Genomic DNA, 21,150 nt, shown 5'->3' with positions numbered 1-21,150 from the left:
TAGTATTCCATTGTGTATAAGTACCATATTTTTTGGATCCATTCGTCTGTGGAGGGGCATCTGGGTTGTTTCCATATTTTGGCTATTGTGAATTGTGCCGCGATAAACATGGAAGTACAAATGTCTTTTTGATATCTTGGGGTTTGCTGTTCAGGATAGATGCCTAGGAGTGGTATGGCTGGGTCATAGGGTAGGTCTATATTGAGCTTTTTGAGAAACCTCCATACTGTTCTCCAAAGTGGTTGTACTAATTTGCACTCCCACCAACAATGGAGAACGGTTCCTCTTTCCCCGCACCCCCTCCAGCATTTGTTGTTGCCTGAGTTCAGAGTATAGGCCATTCTAACTGGGGTGAGGTGGTATCTCAGGGTTGTTTTTATTTGCATTTCCTTTACTAGCAGGGATGTTGAGCATTTCCTCATGTGTTTCTTTGTCATTTTTATATCTTCTCTTGTGAAGTCTCTCTTTTGCTCCTTTGCCCATTTCCTAATAGGTTTCTTGGGCTTGAAGGGGCTTAGTTTTTTTATTTCTCTGTAGATGACAGATATCAGGCCTTTGTTGCTGTGCTGGTAAATATCCTTTCCCATATCATTGGCTGTCTTTCTATTTTGGTGGCTATGTCCTTAGCTGTGCAGAAACTTTTTAATTTGTAGTAGTCCCATTTGTCGAGTCTTTCCCCTATCTGTTGTGCCCCTGGGACTCTATTCAGGAAGTTCCTTCCTGTGCCTATAAGTTCTAGCGTCTTTCCTACTCTGTCCTTCAGTAGTTTCAAGGATTCAGGTCTGATATTGAGGTTCTTGATCCATTTTGAGTTGATCTTGGTGCATGGTGATAGGCTTGGGTCTACTTTGAGTTTTCTGCATATGGCTGCCCAGTTCTCCCAGCACCAGTAGTTAAAGAGGCTCTGTTTATTCCATTGTATGTCTTTAGCTCCTTTGTCGAATATCAGCTGGCTGTAAGAGTGCAGTTTTATTTCTGGATCTTCAATTCTAATCCATTGGTCTTCCGATCTGTTTTTATACCAATACCAGGCTGTTTTTGTTATGATGGCCCTGTAGTAGAGCTTGAAGTCTGGTATTGTGATATCTCCTGCACTGTTTTTGTTTTGCCTAGAACTGCTTTGGTTATTCTGGTTTTTTTGCTGTTCCATATTAATTTATGGATTGTTTTCTCTATTTCAGTGAAGAATGTGACTGGGATTTTGATAGGGATTGCATTGAATTTGTATAACAATTTGGGCAATATGGCCATTTTTACTATATTGATTCTGCCTACCCATGAGCATGGGAGGTCTTTCCATCTCCTTGTGTCTTCTTTGATTTCCCTTATTAGATTTTTATAGTTTTCATTAAATAGGTCCGTCACGTCCTTGGTTAAGTTGATCCCTAGGTACTCGATTCTTTTTTTGGCTACAGTAAATGGAATTGTTTCCATAATTTCCTTTTCTGTTTGTCTGTTGCTGGTGTACAGAAAAGCTGCTGACTTTTGTGGATTGATTTTGTATCCTGCTACTTTGCCAAATTGGTTTATTAGGTGTAGGAGTTTGGGTACTGAGTTTTTTGGGTCCTTCAGATATAAGATCATAGGGATAACTTGATTTCTTCCTTGCCGATGTGGATCCCTTTGATGTCCTCCTCTTGCCTTATTGCTATGGCTAGGGATTCCAGCACTATGTTGAAAAGAAGTGGGGAGAGTGGGCATCCTTGTCTTGTTCCTGAGTTTAGGGGGAATGATTTAAGTTTCTCTCCATTTAATATGATATTAGCAGTTGGTCTGTTGTATATGGCTTTTATTGTTTTGAGGAATGTTCCATCTATTCCTGTTCTCTCCAAAGCTTTTAATAGATATGGATGTTGTATTTTGTCAAAGGCTTTCTGGGCATCGACTGAGATAACAATGTAATGAATTTAGATATTGAGCAGGTAGATAAAGAGGTAGGCAGGGAACACTGTAGGTCCACACTGTTCATTGGATGTCTAAGGGTTACGTGAGTCTTTTAATTAGTTAATTAGTGTGTGTGTGTGTGTGTGTGTGTGTGTTAGTACTGAGGCTTGAACTTAGAGCCTTGCACCCTCTCTTATCTTTTTTTTTTTTTGTCAGTCATGGGGCTTGAACTCTCGGCCTAGGCTCTGTCCCTGAGCTCTTCAATTCAAGGGTAGGGCTCTACCACTTGAGCCTCAGCACCACTTCCAGTTTTCTGGTGGTTAAGTGAAGACAAGAGTCTCATGGACTTTCCTGCCCAGGCTGGCTTTAAACCACAGTCATCAGATCTCAGCCTCCTGAATAGGTAGGATTACATGTGTAAGCCACCAGTGCCGTGTGTGTGTGTGTGTGTGTGTGTGTGTGTGTCAAGATTGGCACTCTACCAATTGAGCCTCACTTCTATTTCTGGCTGTTTGTTGTTAAGCTAGAGATAAGAGTCTGGCTTTGAACCAGGATTCTCAGGTCTCAGCCTCCTGAGTAGCTAGGATTACAGATTATAGGTGTGAGCCACTGGCACTGGGCTGGTTGGTGGGTTTTGAGATAAGGACTCACTATGTAGTTCATGCTGGTTGGTCTCAAACTTGCAATACCCTTGCCTCTGCCTCCCAGTGCTTGGGATTACAGACCTAGCCACCACCCTCACAATGGCTTATTATTATTATTATTTTACAGTGCTGGGAATCAAAGTCAGGGTCTCACATATGCAAGTACTATACCATTAAGGCATATTTTCATTTAATGAAACAAACTAGTTAGAAAAACCTAGGTTCTAGAAAGAATGAAGCCCATACTTTTAAATGTGTTGTCCAATTTTGGAAAAGCTAGGTCTGAAGTTTGAAGGGCGGAAGAACGTTGAATGAAATATGGCGTGCATTTGCATGAGCCATGACCAGTCCTGCAGGCTTGCTGGACATAAGCTCTTCCAATAAGTAGTTGACCCTGACCAATTCACAAACTCCTGTGGGCAATTTTGTTTTTTTTTTATGCTGATACTGGGCTTTGACCTCAGGGCCTTGGCACTGTTCCTTAGCTTTTTCACTCAAGGCTGGTGCTCTACTACTTGTGCTACTCCTCCACTTCCAGGCTTTTCTGGTGAGTTGGAGATAAGCACCTCTCACATTTATCTGCCAGGGCTGGCTCTGAACCATGATCCTCGATCTCAGCTTCCTGAGTAGCTGGGATCCCAGGCGTGATCCTCTGGGCCTGGCTCCTGTGAGCATCTTTATACTCATTTGTAAGTGAGCTCTGGCCCCAGCACTTTCCCACTGTTGGTGTGGTCTCAGATGGATTGAGACCTCTCCAGACAAAAGCCCAGGCTAGCCGCTCTGTCCTTGGGATAGCCACTAACCTCTTGTGTACACTGCGTTTCCCCATCCCTCAGTTTCAGGTGTCTTCCCTCAGGAGGTGTTGCAAGGACTGACTAATACACAGCAGTTTCTCAACAACCACAGTGGCAGGCACAGGTGCAGGGAGTTCCACATCCACAACAGATTATCCACATAATCACCTCCCCAGCTTAAAGCCACCTTTGTGTCCTGAGTCTAGGCTTCCTGTTTCACTGACATGTGGTCACAGCTGAAGTCTCAGATCTTGTCAGACACTTCCCAAGGATGGAAAAGATGTATAAGAATAGATCCAGCCAGGCCTGGTGGCTAATGCCTGGAATCCTAGCTACCCAGGAGGCTAAGATCTGGGGATGGCAGTTCTAAGCCAGCCAGGGAAGGAATGCTCTCAAATTTTCTTCTTGTAATCCAGAGCAAATAAATTTTCAGCATTTTCCTTTCTGTCAGTCTTTTTATTATTATTATTATTATTATTATTACTATTAGGATTAATGCTTGGCTTCTTCTGCTCTTGGTTAAGGTGCTACCACATAAACCACACCTCCAGTCCAGCTTTTTTTTTTTTCCTGGTTATTTGGAGATAGAGACTCTTAAACCTTTCTGCTGGGGCTGACTTCCAACCCGGGATCCTCAGATCTCAGCCTCCTGAATAGCTCGGGTTAAGGGCATGAGCCATCACCAGCCATGCCCCCCTCAACCTGCTAAATTTGGTTAATTAAGAAAACAATAGTTTTATCTTATCGACATTCACACACTAATTTCTGTGGTTTCCTCTTCCTGATGTCAAACAAGACATGAACTCACACTATAATCCTAGGGCTTATTTACTTACTCGCTTTATTTATTTTTGCAGTGCTGGGAAATCCAACCCAAAGATGAACTGAAGGCTGTGCTAGTTTGGCCTCACCAGCCACAATGAAATCCCATGCCATTTCCCGCCCCCCACCCCCACCCCCCACTCTCCTTTTCTTTTTGTGGTGTTGGGGATAGGACCCAGGGTCTTGCACTCGCTTTGCAAGGGTTCTAACACCAAATTACCCCTCTTCATATACCAGCGATCTGGGGGGTGGGTGAGTGAGGCAGGACCCCCCCCCCCCCCCGCGCCGTGTACCAGCGATCTGCAAGGGGTAGGTGAGGCGGGCGTTCCCGGGCACCCAGGGGCGCGCTCCCGCCCACAGGGACGGGGACGGAGCTGCTCCTCTCCGCAGGTGTGCGTTCCCAAACGCCTGCGCACCTGTTGCGTGGAGTTCCCCGGTTCAGCCCCGTCCCCGGACGGAGCCCCAGCCTCGGAAACACACCGGAGCAGGTGACTTTCCCGGAGACAGAGGGGGGTGGGGGTGGGCGGCCGGTGGAGGCCCGGGGGGGGGGTCCTTTCCCGCGTCTGCCGGGCCGGGGACCCCCGCGCCCTTCCCGTGCCGCGCGCGCGCGCGGGGCGCCCGGCAGAGGCGGGCGGCCCGTATGCAAATCCCCGGGGGGGCGGTGCGGTCCGCCTCCCGCAGCCCCGACCTGCGTTACTAAAGACGGGGCGGGGCGCGCGCCGAGGCCGCCGCCCCCCGCGAGCCGGCCGTGCGCTCGCTCGCCCGGGCCGGTGCCGCCCGCGTCCCCGCGATCGCCCGCCCGCCCGCCCGCAGCCCCGACGGCGACCCCGGTAAGGACGCGCGGGCAGGGGTGGGGGGGACCGGCGCGGGAGCCTCGATGGGGGGCGCGGCCCGGCGACCCGTCCCGGTCCCCGCGCGCACCCGCGCAGCCCGGGCGTGGGAAGCAGGCGCCCGCGGCCCGTGGCGCGGTCCTGGGGCAGGGGGACGGCTGGACCCCAGGCCACACGGGCGGGCGGTGAGGACGGACGGGGCTGAGCTCGGGCCGTGCGGGGCCGGGGGAGGGGGAGGCGGAATGGGGGGGGGGGGGGAGAGAGCCGAGGATCTCAGCTTGGACTGGGAGAGGGAGGCAGAAAAGGGGGGAAAGTTACCCTGGGTGGAGGTGAGGGGTCTCTTGCTGGCCTGGGGGTATTGATTGCCCTGTTTCCCGCCCCCCCCAGACGTGGGGAGCACGCTGGGGGGAGTCAGCGGACCTGGAGAAGGGCGCGGGGAAGCTGGGGGTGTACCCGCCTCTGAATGAGCAGAACAAACCCAGGCCTCAGGGCACCGGGCTAGAGACGCGGTTCCCCCTCCAGCGCGGGTTCCCGCAGCCCCTGTCCCTCCAGCGCTCTATTATTCCGTGGTATATGTTTTAAGAAGAAGAGATCCAAGATCCATTTGTGTGCGCGTCGGTGCTGGGACTTGAACTCCAGACCTGGGGGCTGACTCTTCAGGTTTTTTTTTTTTTTTTTTTTCACTCAAGACTAGTGCTCTGTCACTTGAGCTACAGCTCCGCGTATAGCTTTTTGGTGGTTAATTGGAGGTAACAGTCTCATGGGTTTTCTTGCCCAAGCTGGCTTCGAACCCTGAGATCCATTTTCAGAGCTTCCATCCATCTCAGGTTTGGCTACTTCAGATCTGGCACTGTGGCCTGGTGGCCCGGTGGAAAAATTCCTACCTTGTCTTGTCTCATTTCTTCACCAACCCCCATCCTATATCCCTCAAAATAAATCATGTTCAAAAAAAAAAAAAAATCCCTCCCAGAAAACATACAAATCCACATGGTAAGGGGGTCCGCAAAAAGCGTGCAGCTGGGCTGGGAGGAAGGTAAAGAACCTGCCCCTCCTCCAGGCAGAGCCCCCCAGGGGTTGGAGGGTCCCCCAGCCGCCCCCCCCCCCTCCAATGGAGATTAGCAGGTGATTGTGATCTTACTTGGAAGGGTGGAATCTGAACGAAACTGGGAAGTCCGAGACCAGGAATGAGAAACAGGAAAAGTGACAGATCCTAGAGCGGATTAATTCTCAGGGCTGGAAACCATTTGACACATGGCTCCTCCTGTTTCTGTTTGTGTGCAGTTTTCCTTGGTGGTGGCCCAGTGAGTAGGTACCAGAAAGACTGGAAACATGTCAGAGTTCTGGTTAATTTCGGCCCCTGGTGATAAGGAAAATTTACAAGCTCTGGAGAGGATGAACACTGTGACTTCCAAATCCAACCTGTCCTGCAACACCAAGTTTGCTATTCCCGACTTCAAGGTAAGATTCCTGGAGAAGAGGAAAGAGGTCATAGGCTATGAAGGGGGAGGGGCGGGGGGAGGACAGAGATCGCTGCCCCAGGAAATGGCCTCTGGGACACCCAGGAGGACAGTAATAGTGCAAAAGCCGGGGGCATGCTGAGCACAAGCCTGAGCAGACAAGATAGACGGGAGATGATGGGGTGTCACTACAATGGGATGTCAACATTTGGTCCCTATTGTGGCACATTGTGGCACTTAAAGCCACAGGAAAGGAATGGACAGAGGCAAGGTCACGGTGGCAAAATCTCCTACTTCCAAAAGCGGAAAGGACACTGTGGGATGTAGGTAGGCCCTTGTGTTCTTCCTGCTCTGTCTGTAACATCTTAGATGAGCAATTATATACTATTTGTTCGTTTATGCTGATGCTGCGGTTTGAACTCACTGCCTGGGCACCTTCCCTTAGCTTTGTTGCTTAAGGCTAGTACACTACCACTTGGCGGTTTTGGTGGTTAATTGGAGACAAGAGTCTCAAGGACTTTCTGCCCCTGCCTGGCTTTGAACTAGTTTCCTCAGATCTCAGACTGCAGAGTGCCTAGGATTGTAGACACAGGCCACTGGTGCCCAGCTAACCATGCACTTTCAGTGCACAGGTGTGGAGCCCATTCATCTTGATTGTACTCTGGACCCAGGGCTGGCTGGGGTTCTGGGATGGCTCTGATCGTGTTGGGGAGGGGATGTGGGCACCACCCGGCAGAAGGGCAGAAGCACAGGAGAAGACAAGAGCTGCTGAGGACTCCTGTAGTGAATGGAAACACTGAGATGAAGCAACATCGCAGAAGAGCAAGTTATGTACACTCTTCTTAATCCTAGCTATGCAGGAGGCTGAGATCTGAGGGTTGACGTTGGAAGTCATATTGGGAGGAAGGTCTGGGAAACTCTTATCTCTAATTAAACAGCAAAAGGCTGGAGGCGGAGCTGTGGCTCACAGGATAGAGCACTAGCCTTGAGCAATAAAGCTCAGGAAAAGCAAGTAGGCCTTGAGTTCAAGCCCTAGAACTGGCACAGAGAGACAGAGTGAGACAGAGACACAGAGAGAGACAGAGAGACAGAGAGAGAGGAAGGAAGGAAGGAAGAGAGAGAAAGGAAAAAGGAGGAAGGAAAAAAGGAGGGCAGGAATGTTTCTAGATCACACCAGTGTAAACACCGTTGGGGGCTGCTGAGGCGGCCCCAGCTACCCTGAGTCCACTCTTCTAGAGAATTGCCATAGATCTTCTTTTACTTTTGCCAGTTGTGGGGTTTAAATTCAAGGCCTGGGCACTGTCCCTGAGCTTTTTGCTCAAGGCTAGTGCTCTACAAGTAGAGCCACATCTCCACTTTGGCTTCTTCTGTTTGTGTGGTACTGAGGAATCAAACCCAGGGCTTCATGTGTGCTAGGCAAGCACTCTGCCACTAAGCCACACTCCCAGCCCATAAGACCCTCTTTCAAACCTCAGTTTGCTCCTCTGCTCAAAAACTGTGCCCTGTGCTTGTTAGTGACGCTTCTCCCTGTGTGAGCACTTAACTGGGCAGGGAGCTGGCAGCTGGGCACTGAAATACATGCTGTAGAGTCTTCTCTACTCCCTCTCGCTGGGTCTGGACTGGCCGAGGGCTGTGTGGTCACGAGGTGTGGGGGGCTGGCAAGTGGCAGCAGCCGGTTCCAAACTTCTGCCTTGCCACCTTTCAAGCCTGCCAGTGTTGATGCAGAGGCAGACATTGCCGAGGGGAGTGAGCAGCCCCAGGCGCTCCCTGTGAGCCGGGCACCGAGGGAAAGGGAGACATGACACCACCAGAAGTTCCTTGGGGTTAACTTGCTTGAAAAGAAGCAACTTCACACTGATTACTTTTTTAGGGCAGGGTAGGGGTTTCTCTTACATGCCAAGTACAAACTCTACCACTGATCTCTACTCCCATTTCCTACTTTTTCTTGTTGTTGTTGGTGGCGGTGGAGTTTGAACTTGGGGCCTCCTGCTTGCTAGGCAGGCACTAGGCTACTATGAAGCCATGGCCCCATTCATACTTATTTCCTGTGTGTGTGTGTGTGTGTGTGTGTGTGTGTGTGCGCGCGCGCATGTACATGCGTGCGCGTGCATGCCAGTCCTGTGGCTTAAACTCAGGGCCTGAGCACTGTCCCTGAGCTTCTTTTGCTTAAGGCTAGCACTCTACCACTTGAGCCACAACTCTACTTCTGGCTTTTTCTGTTTATGTGGTACTGAGGAATCGAACCAGGGGCTTCATGCATGCTAGGCAAGCACTCTACCACTAAGCCACATTCCCAACCTACTTCTCTCCTTTTTTTTTTTGGCCAGTCCTGGGGCTTAGACTCAGGGCCTGAGCACTGTCCCTGGCTTCTTTTTGCTCAAGGCTAGCACTCTGCCACTTGAGTCACAGCGCCACTTCTGGCCGTTTTCTGTGTATGTGGTGCTGGGGAATTGAACTCAGGGCACTCTTGCCACTAGGCCATATCCCCAGCCCACTTCTCTCCTTTTTAATGTCCAATTGGTAGTGCCACGCGTTGGCAACCCTTTTCTTTCCGCTTCTTCCTTATGTGCAAAGACCTTTCAACATAATTTTGGACATTATAATCACTCCTACACAAAGAAACAGACCATAAATAACCCCCAAAGGCAAAGGCTCTCTACCCATGAAGGAGGACGAGAGCTGCAAGTTCAGTGTCAATAACAGCCAAGGAGAACAGAGGAAGGGATGGGGCTGGATGATCTTGGAGAAGTAAGGCTTTTAGAAATTCTAATTTGTTGAATTGCTTTCTGGTGTATCTCTTTGGCTAGGGGAATAATCATGTGAATAGCAGGCTGCCACTCCAGAGAAAAATGAGCAGAGGTCAGGCCATGTCATCATAGTCCTTCCTGTAGAAGAGATGTGATCGTTCACCTAGACTGTTCCACTTCCCCAAATAAGTAAGGCATAAGATTAAAAAGTCCATGCTGGGAGCTGGTGGCTCACACCTGTAATCCTAGCTACTGAGGTTGAGATCTGAGGATCATGGTTCAAAGCCAGCCTGAGCAGGAAAGTCCATGAGACCTTATCTCCAATTGACTACCAAAAAAAGCTGGCCATGGAGCTGTTTCTCAAGTGGTAGAGAACTAGTCTTGAGCAAAAGAAGCTGAGGGACAGTGCCCAGGCCCTGCGTTCAAGCTCCAAGAACAGGGGGGGAAAAAGTCCTCAAGAGTTCTTTCTAGTTTAGTTATTGGCCAAGGACGGCCAAATCAACCAACTCCACTCTGAACTGGGCTGGAAAGCATGCTTACCTCTAACTTCTGTGCCATCTTTCCAGGTGGGGACCTTGGACTCCCTCATTGGTCTCTCAGATGAGTTGGGGAAACTCGACACCTTCACCGAAAGGTAAACTATTTTTTTATTTACTCCATACAACTGAGAATTTGGAGATGTTGTCAGGGAACACAGTGTTCTTGCTTTGGCTTTAACCAAAGTAGAGACTCGTGTAAACCTGGCCCCAGAAGCCTGCAGGAAGATGAGATGGGCTGTGGCCAATGAGAGTGCGATGGGCCCTCTGTTATTTGTTGATGGCAGCATTTTCTTTTCTTTTCTTTTTTTTTTTTTTTTTGGCCAGTCCTGGGGCTTGAACCTGGTCAGGGCCTGAGCACTGTCCCTGGCTTCTTTTTGCTCAAGGCTAGCACTCTACCACTTGAGCCACAGCGCCACTTCTGGCCTTTTCTATATACGTGGTGCTGAGGAATCGAACCCAGGCAAACACTTTACCACTAGGCCACATTCCCAGCCTGAAGGCAGCATTTTTAAGAAGCTACATGTATGCTACATGTAGAGAAGTAATCGATGTGGTCCCCTTCAAGGCTTTAAGTTTGGGTTGGTTTTGTTTTGTTCTCTTCTGTTTTTGTTTTTTGCAATGTAAATACATAGGAAGGGATTCAAAGTACAAAACAAAGTGTCTAGAGTGAAAGTGAAGTTTTCTTCTCATCTGCTTTCTGCGTTCATGCCCCCTCATCCTCTGGCTTCCTCTCTTTTGCATCAGTATTACTGTAACTTTCTAGGCCAGCCTTCCAGACAAATGAATAGATATGTTCACACACACACACACACACACACACACACACACACACACACACACGAAGCCGTGTCAGGTGTGGTGGTGCATGTCTATAGTCTCGGCGCTCAGGAGGCTGAACAGATGTATCCTTATTGATTTGATGTCTATGTGTTGGACGGTTAATTTTCAAGACTCCCGCTATTGCAAATGGCATGATGGTGAGTGCCCTTTGTTCTTCATACACACTAAAAGTGGAACACTTGGAAGCGGAGATTCTTGGTCAGAGTCTGTGGGTACGATTTCACAGATACCAGCAAGAAAAAAGAAAAGAAAGGAGGTCCTTGGGGTTTGCTATAATGTGAGAAAACAGGAAGGAATGAAGCAGAGTGAAAGCGTGCGTCTCATCCAAACCCCAGGTGGATCCTGTGGGAAGTGGGTGGATCCCAGAGCAAGGAGGCTGGCTGCCAGCACCCCAGCAAGGCCCGACAGGCCTCGTGTAACTCAGGTCAGGCTGAGAAGACAGACACTAAGCAGAGAGTGAAATCAGATGATCTGAAGCCGAATCAAAGAGCCCGGCAGATGCTGGCGGGACCCAGGCTAACAGGGCAGCCTTTACCTTCCACTTTTTTCTCATTTTCTCCGGAACCCAGACAACCCACGGCACGAGACTGCTCAGCCAGGCACAGAAATAGTGGCATAAGCAATGCGATTCATTCCCCTGCCATCTGTAAAAGTTGTCAGCCATGAGCTGGTGCCAGTGGCTCGTGCCTGGAATCCTGGCTAGTCGTGGGGCCGAGACCTGAGGATTCTGATTCAATGCCACCATCCTGGGAAGACTCTTATCTCCAATTAACCAGCAAAAGGCCAGCAGTGGAGCTGTGGCTCAAGTGGTACAGTGCTTGTCTTGAGTGGAGAAAGTTAAATGAAGGCGTGAGTCCCTGAGTTCAAGCCCCAGTACCAGCACACGCGCGCGCGCACACACACACACACACACACACACAGAGCTCTGTTGTATTTTCTTTGGAGACCTTTCTGTGCTGCCAGTTGGCTTTGTACTCACCAAAGCCCCCTCCAGCTCTGAAACTCTGATACTAGATTATTACTGCTTCTAACTTAATTTCTTTTTCTTTACTGTTTTTTTTATTTCCAGTAGACTCTGGTGTTTTCTTCTGTACCTATTTGTTGTACAAGTTGCCTCTGAATGTATGTAGCATATGTTTAAGAAATACATGAATATGGATGCAAGCAGGGTGAGGGCTGTAAATGTGAAATGTAGAACCTATATAGACTGAAGTGTTTGTTAAAAAAAACCAACTGGGTGTGTCAAGAATGGAAATCACTGTTCATTGTTTTACTTTTCCTTGTACGTGCAAATTCCCAAGAGACAGGTCCTACCTGGGAAGAAGAAAAAGCCAGTGTGGTTTAAATATCCCCAAATTCTTCTTCCAGGCTTTGGGGCGGGCAGGGCAGTGTGTCTTTCCCTTAAGACTTAACAGTGAAGCTTGGGGTGTGGGGGAGGGGGAGGGGAACGAGCATCCCCATACATTAGCCTTCAATTCTTTGAATGAACCTCCGGTTCTCTGAAAGGTTATGGGAGTGTTATGGGAGAAATAAATGCTAGCTGGGTCTGTAACCTAGCAGCTTAAGCTTGTCCGTGCTGCCTCTGCCCAGGGGAACGGAGAAGGCACCGGAGTTCTCAAGGTGTACAGTTTCCACATGCTTTTTATTATTTATTTACTCAGGCATGAGACTGTTTTTCCGTGGAGCTGAAAGGCAGCTTCTGCTTTTGTGACCTTTCCTTTATTTTTTTTTAAATTTATTCTTTCATACTGCCTGTACTAATTTCTGTGTGTTTACACTGTAATCATGAACACTGGAGAGAGCCAATGATTTATATATATGTATATATATATATATTTTTTAAAGCCCTCTTCTCCATTTTATTTTATTTGTGCTGGTACTAGGGCTTGAACTCAGGGCCTGCACACTGTCCCTTCGTGTTTGTGCTGAAGGCTTATGCGTTTATCACTTGAGCCACAGTTCCACTAATGGCGTTTTGCTGGGTAATTGTTTATAAGAGTCTCACAGACTTTCCTGCCTAGGCTGGCTTTGATCTCAGCTTCTGAGTCCCTAGGACCGCTGTGTTGTTTGAGTCGATCGAGGTCCCTCCGCCTGTCCCGTGGTGCTGGCCTGTCACAGACTGCCCCGCGCCCTTGGGGAGCTCCCGGGATGTGGGCTGGCGGGCAGCCCTCCTTTCCCACGCAGTCCTCCGCAGTGAGTTCAGGGTGGCTGTTGGGAGGTCCCAGGGCGGTGTGTGGATGGCAGCCCAGTGATGCCTGAGCTCCTCTGCAGGCTGAGCAGAGAAGTGGGCAAGGAATTCTGGAAGCCTCTAGGCCTCTCCTCCTGGATACTGTCTGTGGACATTTCACTAGATTCAGGGTCCACACAGCAGGTGGGCACCCATGTGTGCCATGCGCTTCTTGGGTTCTGCAGAGCTGCTCAGTGGCCTTTGCGGTGGGCTCCTGCCCCCATTCCGTGGTTTGCCCTAGTCTTCTGCCCCCCCCCACTTGCCTCCCCCCGCCCTCCCCGATCCGTGCATCTTTTGGTCATTCCCGGCACAACGTGGGGTCTCACAGCACCCACCATGTTGGATTTTCTTGTGGGATTCCATGGCGAGTGTCTTCCCTGCAAGATCGAAAGTGCCCCAAGGCTGGGCTTTTGCTCACAATTAGACTCTGCACCCTCAGGTCCTTGGGCGTATGGACAGAAGGAGTGGAAGGAGGGACTCTGCACTCTGAGCAGGACAGGCTCTTGGGGGTCTATTCAGGCCCTGGCCTCTACAGCTGCCACCTGCCCTGTCTCTAAGTCTTTTGGAGTCCACCTATGCATGGGATGAGCCTTCCCTTCTCACGGGGCTCATGGTGACTACCACTAGAAACCCACGTGGGGGGGGGGGAGCATGTTGGAATCTGAATACGTATCAGATTTGGAAGACTTATTTAATGCAAGAAGAATAACTGAAAATATCTCATTGATGGCTTATACCTGTAATCCTAGCTACTCGGGAGGTTGAGATCTAGTGGGTTTTACTTCAAAGGAAGCTTTGGGGAAGAAAAGTCCAAAGTAACAGCAAAAAGCAGGCTCCAGGTGTGGTTCAAGGGGTACAGTGCTGGCTGAGTAAGCAAGCTGAATGACTCACAAAGCTAGAAACTTTTTTTTTCCTGGAATTTGGGCTTGAACTCAGGGCCTGGGCACTGACTCTCAGCTTTTTTGGTCTCAAGGTTAGTACTCCACCACTTGAGCCGCAGCTCTACTTCCCGCTTTTGGTGGTAAATTGGAGATGAGTCTCACAGACTTTCCTGCTTGGGCTGACTTTGAACCAGGATCCTCAGCTCTCCGCCTTCTAAATAGCTGGGATTACTGGCGTGAGCCACCAGTGCCTGGCTTCCCCAGTACCCTGGGTTCACATTTTCTTATGCCCAGCATTTCCCTATTTGGGCTACTGCCTTTGATTGACAGATGAAAAGATGGTCATTCAAAGAGTGAAATCCCTTGTAAGGATAATATACAGGTGGTGGAGGACGGCCCTCAGCCTGCCCACCGCAGTCCCAGGCCGTGGTGGGCAGCCAAGAGCTCTCCCTAGCCTCTTCTTCCTGCCTCCTTTGCTTAGGCCCTGATGGGATGATGTGTGCATTGCCACAATCACCCAGATCCTTCTTTGCGCTCCCCGCACCAGGAAGCTCTCTCTGACCCCAAAGTCCAGCCAGCAGGAGAGGCAGGAGTGTCCTCCCCAGGAGGGACGGCCCAGGCCAACCTGGGAAATCCACCCAATCATCAGAGGTTAAATTTAGTACCTGGCACTTCTATCTTGGCCTCTGCCCGGGTCCTCTGGGGACTGGGGCTCCCTCCTTCCTCGGGTGTCAGCCCGGCCACTCTCCTGCCCTCTGGGTGTGGCTCTTCCCACGTCAGGCGAGCGTCCACTTTTACACTCCCCTCAGTTCCAAGAGCCATGGGGGCCACCACACAGGGCCTCCCTTCCTTTCCGAGACAGTGTCTCCCTGTGTAATGCAGGCTGCCTCTGCAGTCCTCTGGTCTCCGCCTCCTGAGGGCTGGGAGTGTGCACCTATTTGCTCATAAAGTGTGTTGTTGGACTTGCTTGTTTTTACAAACCTACTACTCAGTGTAGTGCCTGCCTGCTTCCCTCCCTCCTTTCCTCCCTTCCTTCCTCCTCCCCTTCCTCTTTATCTCCCCTCCCCCCGCTTCTCTCCCCTCTCTCATGCTGGGGGTGCAACTCAGGTCCTTTGTCTTCATGCATGCCAGGCAAGAATACTTCTAGGCAAGAATACTTCTATGGAGCTACATCCCCGAGCCTCTAGTGTTCTGGTCATTTGTGGTTGGTTTTTTTTTTTTTTTTTGCCAGTCCTGGGCCTTGGACTCAGAGCCTGAGCACTGGCTTCTTTTTGCTCAAGGCTAGCACTCTGCCACTTGAGCCACAGCGCCACTTCTGGCTGTTTTCTATATATGTGGTGCTGGGGAATCGAACCCAGGGCTTCATGTATTCAAGGCAAGCACTCTTGCCACTAGGCCATATTCCCAGCCCCGGTTTGGGTTTTTTTGTTCATTTGTATTGGGCCTGTATTGAGTTCAACTCAGGGCAACGTGTTTGCCAGGGAGGTGCTCTCCCACTTGAGTCATGCTCCCCGCCCTTTTGGCTTTTATTATTTTTCAAATAGTGCCTCATTTCTCTTTCTTTTTTTTTTTTTTTGCCAGTCCTGGGCCTTGGACTCAGGGCCTGAGCACTGTCCCTGGCTTCTTCGCGCTCAAGGCTAGCACTCTGCCACTTGAGCCACAGCGCCGCTTCTGGCCGTTTTCTTTATATGTGGTGCTGGGGAATTGAACCCAGGGCCTCATGTATAGGAGGCAAGCACTCTTGCCACTAGGCCATATCTCCAGCCCTGTGCCTCATTTTTGCCTGGACTGGAATTGACATGTATGTACCACCATGTCCAGCTATTTTATTTTACTATTGGCTGAGAAGGAGTCTCAGAAACATTTTTACCCAGGATGGCCCTCAGCTTTCTGAGTAGCTAGGATAATAGGTGTAAGCCACCATGCCTGGCTTAGGTTATTTTTGTCTCGTTTTGTTGTTGTTGTTGTTGTTAATGACTTTTGTGAGATAAAAACACATGGTGAAAAACTTCAAGTATATATATTTGACAAATGAGTTTTGACATTGGTATGTAAAACCCACCACTACAATCAAGATAATGAACAGATCAATTCCGCCAAACGTTTTCTTGTGTCCATTTAACTTCATCCCTCTCAATGTGCTTTTTGTTGCCATTTGATAGGTGACCTTTTGCCTAAAGGGAATGATATAATACATACTCTCTTTGTCTGGGTTTTCCCATTCAGCATGATTTTGTGTATAACAGTTATTTCTTGTTGCTGAGTAGTATTCCATTTTATGGGTATGCCATAATTGGTTTACTCATTCACCAAGCTTAAAATGTTTTCACTCATGGGTTTAAACTATACCTAAAAGACATTCATACTCATAGACATGTACATAAGTGCACACACACAATTATATATGGGGAAACACAGAACATGAATCTGACTAAAGGACTACCTGTGAGGAGAAGGGGTAGGGAAAGGGGAAAAAGACAGAGAGTAAATAATTTGGAAATACAGTGAAACTATATATGAAATTAGCATAAAGAACTTCAGTAAGCCAGGTCAGAAGGCTAAGATTTGAGGATTGTGGTTTGAAGCCAGCCCAGGGAGAAAATTTCATAAGTCTCTTATCTCCAGAATACCAAAAAAAAAACAACAACAAAAAACCTGGAAGTAGTGCTGTGGCTCCAAGTGGTAGAGAACTAGCTTTCAGCAAAAAGCTCATGGAGAGTGCCTAGACTCTCTGTTCAAGCTCAACAACTGACAAAAATGCTCAGAGACAGTGCTCAGGCCCTGAGTTCAAGACCCAGGACTCAACAAATAAGCCTTAAGTGGTGACATTTATCTGTCATGCCAGCTATGTATAAACAGGAGGATGGCAGTTCAGGTCAATCCAGGCCAAAATGTGAAAAAAATAGCAAAATAGAATAGAATAATAGACTAGAAAATTTAAAAATAGAATAAAAGAATAGAACAATATCAGCAAAATAGCTAAAAGGGCTACGGGTGTGACAGAAGTGGCAGAGAGCCTGCCAAACAAGCACAAAGCTCTAAACTCAAAACACCAGTACTGTCAAGATTGAAAAACTGCTGTTACTGAAATCTAATTTATTGGCTGGGCCTGGTGGTGCAGGTGTGTGTAGTCTTGCACTTGGAAAGCAAATGCAGAAGGGTCATGAGTTTGAGACCCGCCTATGCTCCATAGCAAGACCTTGTCTCAGCCCCCAAGTCAGATTTTTATTTTTTTGCCAGGTCCTGGGGCTTGAACTCAGGGCCTGAGCACTGTCCCTGGCTTCTTTTTGCTCAAGACTAGCACTCTGCCACTTGAGCCACAGCGCCACTTCTGGCTTTTTCCATATATGTGGTGCTGAGGAATCAAACCCAGGGTTTCATGTATATGAGGCTAGCACTAGGCCATATTCCCCGCCCTCAAATCAGAATTTGTCCAAATAAAAATCCTATTTATTGCTCTGAAGTTGAGGCAAGGAGCAGTGAGCTGGCCTAAAGGACTTGCTTCTGTCTTGGCCAGCCACTCAGGAGCTGTGTGGCCTTGGAGAAATCCCTACATGACCTCTTCTCGCTCACTAGAGATCCTTCCATCTTTGGCCCCATGCATGGCTCTGGGTAGCAGAGTCTGCTATAGTCAGATTACTTGACATGAAGTCTGTGACATAAGACATGGCTTTGTTCTGGTTTTGAGTGAAGATCTTGCTATGTAGCCCAGATTGGCCTCAAACTCTCAAACCTCCTGTCTCAGTGTCCTGAGTGCTGGAATTTATGCATGCACCACCGGACCTGGCCCTTGCTTTATGATTTAATGTTATTTTGTCAGTTATGGGGCTTGAACTTAGGGCTTGGGCACTGCCCCTGAGCTTTTTGTTCATGACTAGTGCTCTACTACTTTGAGTCACAGCGCCACTTCTGGCTTTGAACCACAATCCTCAGATCTCAGCCTCTTGAGTAGCTAGGTTTACAGGCAGCACCTGGCCCTTGTTTTATTTTTTTGATGATGATAAAATACATATGTTATGCTATCATAATGAATTTATTGAACAAACTAAACTCTCTTTGCTGCTTGGGACATTACTTCTGTAAAGCATAATTCTTTGTCTACGTTTTTTGGCAATACTCAAGTTCCATCCCCAGGCTGAAATGACAGGTTGCCCCTAGGATTGGTTCCCAGGAAGGAACTCGAGGTTCAAAGGACATAGACCTACTTGAGCTATTGGTACATATTGCTAAATGGTTTCCTGGGTGTCAGGAGAGTCTCTTTCCTCATACTCCTGTCAGTGAAGTGGCTTTAGGAGACAGTCCGTTTCCCCAGCGAAGAAGGGTGCTTAGGGTGCTTGCGTTCCCAGCCAGAGTCAACATAGTTTCAAGTGTTTATCAGCCATTTGTAGTTCCGGGTTTTGTAATCTGCACATGCCTGGCCTTCGCTCCGGTAGCCTGGAGGGGCTGAGATGGCCCAACTCCCAGCATGCCTTTCACTCTGTATGATCTGGAGCCCAGCTCCACGGGAAGAAGTCCCCCAAATGGAGGCTCAGGTTGCCCAAAGGGGCCTACTGTCTCTCAGGGTGGATGGGATTGGCTTTATGTTCAAATGGGATCTTATTATGTTCTACCCACAGTAGCCTTGAACTTCTTGGCTTGAGCAATCCCTCAGCCTCCTGAGTAGCTTGAACCATAGACATGGAGCACCATGCGCAATATGATTGGCTTTTTGAAGTGGGCCAAGGATTACTTGTAGGGCCACAGCGTGGGTGGCTCTAGCTCTAAAATGCCAAGCTGGCCAAACAGAACTCTGTCTCGAGTGACCAGGGTAAAGTGGCTGAGTGGCTTCATAAATGGAGTGCGGGGGAATCGCTCTCCCGATCCCTTAAACGTCCAGCTTCTGAAAAGCAAGATTGGAATTTAAAGCAAGGGTGTTGGTGCCCAGAGTCTCCCCGGGGTGGGGAACCTTTTAGAAGTCTCATTGGGCCATTGTTTCTATATAAAGACAGTCACTTACTTAATGGGTTGTTGGTTTCATGAGCTGCAGGGCACATCGGTGTCATTGTCCCTCGCTTGAGGTGGCAGCAGACAGACAAAGGCTGGGTGAGGTGCCTAGTGGCGGTGAGTCACACAGGCCCCACCTTATGCAGAAACTTCCAGGCTTCCTTCTCAGGCTGGGCCTTCTAGGGGGCTGTTCCCACCTCAGGGCAGTTGGCACTGGGGGTTCTGAGCCCGCTGGGGGCGCTGAACACGCTGAGCCCACTGGGACGCTGAGCACGTTGGGACGCTGAGCACGCTGGGACGCTGAGCACGCTGGGGGCGCTGAGCACGCTGGGAACGCTGAGCACCTTGGGGGTGCTGAGCCCGCTGGGGGCGCTGAGCACGCTGGGAACGCTGAGCCCGCTGGGGGCGCTGAGCCCGCTGGGGGCGCTGAGCCCGCTGGGACGCTGAGCACTCTGGGGGCGCTGAGCACGCTGGGACGCTGAGCACTCTGGGGGCGCTGAGCACGCTGGGACGCTGAGCACGCTGGGGGCGCTGAGCACGCTGGGGGCGCTGAGCACGCTGGGGGCGCTGAGCACGCTGGGACCGCTGAGCACCTTGGGGGTGCTGAGCACACTGGGGGTGCTGAGCACGCTGAGCATGTTGGGGGCGCTGAGCCCACTGGGACGCTGAGCACGCTGGGACGCTGAGCACGCTGGGGGTGCTGAGCACGCTGGGACGCTGAGCACGCTGGGACGCTGAGCCCGCTGGGGGCGCTGAGCACGCTGGGGGCGCTGAGCACGCTGGGGGCGCTGAGCACGCTGGGACGCTGAGCACGCTGGGGGCGCTGAGCACGCTGGGGGCGCTGAGCCCGCTGGGACGCTGAGCACTCTGGGGGTGCTGAGCACGCTGAGCACGCTGGCGTTGCTGAGCACGCTGGGGGCGCTGAGCACGCTGGGGGAGCTGAGCACGCTGGGGGCGCTGAGCACGCTGGGGGCGCTGAGCACGCTGGGACGCTGAGCACGCTGGGGGCGCTGAGCACGCTGGGACGCTGAGCACGCTGGGACGCTGAGCACGCTGGGGGCGCTGAGCACGCTGGGGGCGCTGAGCACGCTGGGGGCGCTGAGCACGCTGGGAGCGCTGAGCACGCTGGCACCGCTGAGCACGCTGGGGGCGCTGAGCCCGCTGGGACCGCTGAGCACGCTGGGAGCGCTGAGTATGCTGAGGGCTTTGTGTTTTCCATGGGGCCCAGCAGTATGGGGGGGTGGGGGGTGGGGGGGTGGGGGGTGGGGGGCGGGGGAGGGGGGAAACACCTGTTTCAGGCAGGACCACGGGCTCAGGACCTGCTGATATTGCAGCTACCAGTGAAGTGGCCTGGAGCAATCTTCATCAAGTGGTTGTACAGAGGGGTTTCAATTAACCATGTGAACCAGCCCTTCTTACCAGAAAGCCAGTTCGTTCTTCTCCAAACTTTTGATTCCCCCCCTTTTTCTTTTTTTAGTATCAGTACTAGGGCTTGAACTCAGGACCTAGCCGTTGCTCTTTAGCTTTTTCCACTCAAGGCTGGTGCTCTCCCATTTGAGCCATAGCTCCACTTCTTGCTAGTTAACTGGGGAGAAGAGTCTCACTGACTTTCCTGCCCATGCTGGGTTCACACCATCATCTTGCAGATCTCAGCCTCCTGAGTAGCTAGGATTCCAGGCACCCGGTTGCTCCAGACCTTTGCAAGCTGGGCCATGGGCCGGGAGCAGTGGGAGGGGCATTGTGTCCGAAGGCCATGGCGGAAGAACATGCGGCGTGCTTGGACCCTGGGAGGTGGACTCGTGTGACTGCAGAGGTCAGCCCTCCCTCCGGAATCATCCGGTGCATACAGACCTTCCTGCTGGGGCCGTGCCCACTGCGCCTCTGCCCACACCCCAGGCCGACAAGAGCCCCAGGGCCCTCCCTGCACTGCAGGAATTGCTTGGCCGTGACAGAAGGAGAAACAAATCTCAGGAGATCTCTGTCTCTTGAGCCATCTCACTGCTCCTACCAAGGCAGGAGGAGCTGAGGTCCCCAGTGGAGCCCCAGGCGCCTCAATCAGTAGGGCCTAGAGGTTTCTTTCCTTGGGGGTGGAGGGGGAGCGGGGGGGGGGGGGGGAGCATTTTCACCACATGCCTGACAACAGGCAGGTCTGAGGCAGCTCCGAGGCAGCTCCAGGTAGGCCTTATCTGACCATCTCCCCATAGGTCCCCAGCTCCCCTCCTCCAACCTCCAACCAAAACCCTTGGTGTCTCCTCTGGCAAGGAAGTCTGCTCAAGTCCCATGCTCTGTCTTGCTCCTTTAATTGGTTGCTTTGTTTGTTGAATTACTATTACTGGCTCTCCAATGTTCATTTCTTGGAGGTCCTAGAGCTTGAACACAGGGCCTTGTGCTTGCTAAGCAGATGTTCTACCGCTTGGGCTATTCTGCCAGCTCTTTTAGTGTTAGTTGTGTGTCTGTGTGTGTGTGTGTATATATATGATATATATGGTCTTATGGTCTTGC

General features: G+C 50.5%; 1 protein-coding gene and 1 long non-coding RNA gene across 4 annotated transcripts in view; both read left to right on the top strand.

The window, feature by feature from the left end:
• Positions 1–4,614: 4,614 nt before the first annotated feature.
• Positions 4,615–21,150, top strand: part of Atp6v1c2 (ATPase H+ transporting V1 subunit C2) — a 43,650-nt gene continuing 27,114 nt past the window's right edge. For 2 of the 3 annotated variants that reach the window (XM_048353413.1, XM_048353415.1), the window contains exons 1-3: positions 4,937–4,974; positions 6,256–6,432; positions 9,745–9,812. In XM_048353413.1, coding sequence (XP_048209370.1) covers positions 6,304–6,432; positions 9,745–9,812 — 197 coding nt within the window. In that variant the 5' untranslated portion in view covers positions 4,937–4,974; positions 6,256–6,303. Of the gene's footprint in view, positions 4,633–4,936; positions 4,975–6,255; positions 6,433–9,744; positions 9,813–21,150 lie in introns of those variants that run through there. The other variant, XM_048353414.1, reaches the window with a different exon arrangement.
• On the top strand, positions 10,684–11,776 carry LOC125356733. The gene is made up of 2 exons (XR_007211955.1): positions 10,684–10,813; positions 11,412–11,776. It is a non-coding gene; the product is annotated as an uncharacterized LOC125356733 (long non-coding RNA).

This window comes from Perognathus longimembris, chromosome 8 (assembly GCF_023159225.1).
Source record: "Perognathus longimembris pacificus isolate PPM17 chromosome 8, ASM2315922v1, whole genome shotgun sequence".
NCBI lineage: Eukaryota > Metazoa > Chordata > Mammalia > Rodentia > Heteromyidae > Perognathus > Perognathus longimembris.
This window is presented reverse-complemented; position numbering and strand designations above follow the sequence as displayed.